At 38.0% G+C, this 1,218-nt stretch overlaps 1 protein-coding gene across 1 annotated transcript; it reads left to right on the top strand.

Annotated features, from left to right (window-relative positions):
- The first annotated feature begins 739 nt into the window (after nucleotides 1-739).
- Nucleotides 740-1,218, top strand: LOC126010821 (cytochrome c oxidase subunit NDUFA4-like). Its single transcript, XM_049774424.1, has one exon. It carries the CDS (start codon nucleotides 798-800, stop codon nucleotides 1,044-1,046), a length of 249 nt encoding a protein of 82 aa, XP_049630381.1. The 5' UTR covers nucleotides 740-797; the 3' UTR covers nucleotides 1,047-1,218.

Genomic DNA, 1,218 nt, shown 5'->3' with positions numbered 1-1,218 from the left:
CCCCCCTTCCCCGTTCCCTTTCTGCAACCCATATCCCCCACCATCACCCCCCAGGCTGCTAGAGTAGGAGGTCCCCTCTTTGTCTAGCTTACTATCAGTGATCATACATCTCTTTGGTCCTGGTGCCCTCCCTTGTTTCTTCCTCTATTTGAGAGGCTAACCTAGATAAATCGAGTTATGTGGTTTTGTTTGAGGGAAAGAAAGGCAATAGAATGGGGTAAAGATTAAGCAAAAATTAATTAATTAATTAATTAATAAAAATATGCTGAAAATGGGCGGAGTCCTTCTAGTAGCTATCAGCCTCAGTTTGAGAGAGGACATGAAAAAGGTAATTGAAACACTATAACAATACAAAAATAAATGTCAAATTAAATATCCAGTGAGCCCTACAGCAATAAAGAGAAGCACCACACAATAGTCGAGGTTCTGAATTCAAATCATGCCAGAATGCAAAAAGAAAAGAAAGATAAGATAAAATAATATAAAATAAAAATGAGACGGGGGTGAGGGAAGAGGAAATGGGAGGTAGGACAAAAACGGAGGTGTAGGGAGGACAATTTAGGGATGGGAATCCCCCCTGATTTTATGTAAATATATACCTAAAATATTATTGTCAACAATATGTAAGCCACTATGATCAAAATAAAAATTATATTAAAAAAATAAAATAAAATCATTTCCTTCTTAAAAAAAAATAAAAAAAAATAAAAATGAGACATTGGCAGAGTGCTTACCCGTAGGCCTTGAGCGGTTGCCCTTCCTGTTCCCCCAGTTTGAAGCGAAGCTCTTCTGCAACCATGCTCCATCAAATCTTCAGCCAGGCTAAGAAGCAACCGAGCTTGATCCCCCTCTTCGTCTTCTTTGGAGCTGGAGGTACTGGTGCAGCCCTGTATGTCACTCGCCTGGCATTGTTCAATCCTGATGTCTGTTGGGATAGGAAGAATAACCCAGAACCCTGGAACAAACTGGGTCCAAATGATCAATACAAATTTCTTGCAGTGAATGTAGATTACAGCAAACTGAAGAAAGAAGGTCCAGACTTCTAAACAAAATGTTTTACTTCTAAAGCTGCTTAAATGAAGGTCTTCCAGAAACTCGCACAATTTTCCACTTAACTAGGAAATATTCCCCTCTAAATGCATGAAAACATGTTGATGTATTATGTTGGGGTTTACAGTGATTAATAAATATATGAAACTTGAAAAAAATAATAAAAAA

This window comes from Suncus etruscus, chromosome 6 (genome assembly GCF_024139225.1).
Source record: "Suncus etruscus isolate mSunEtr1 chromosome 6, mSunEtr1.pri.cur, whole genome shotgun sequence".
NCBI lineage: Eukaryota > Metazoa > Chordata > Mammalia > Eulipotyphla > Soricidae > Suncus > Suncus etruscus.
Note: the sequence above shows the minus strand (reverse complement) of the source record. Positions and strands in the feature narration are given on the sequence as shown.

Coding starts and splice junctions, on each gene's coding strand:
- LOC126010821 (XM_049774424.1), top strand. CDS start 798: ATGCTCCATCAAATCTTCAGCCAGGCTAAGAAGCAACCGAGCTTGATC.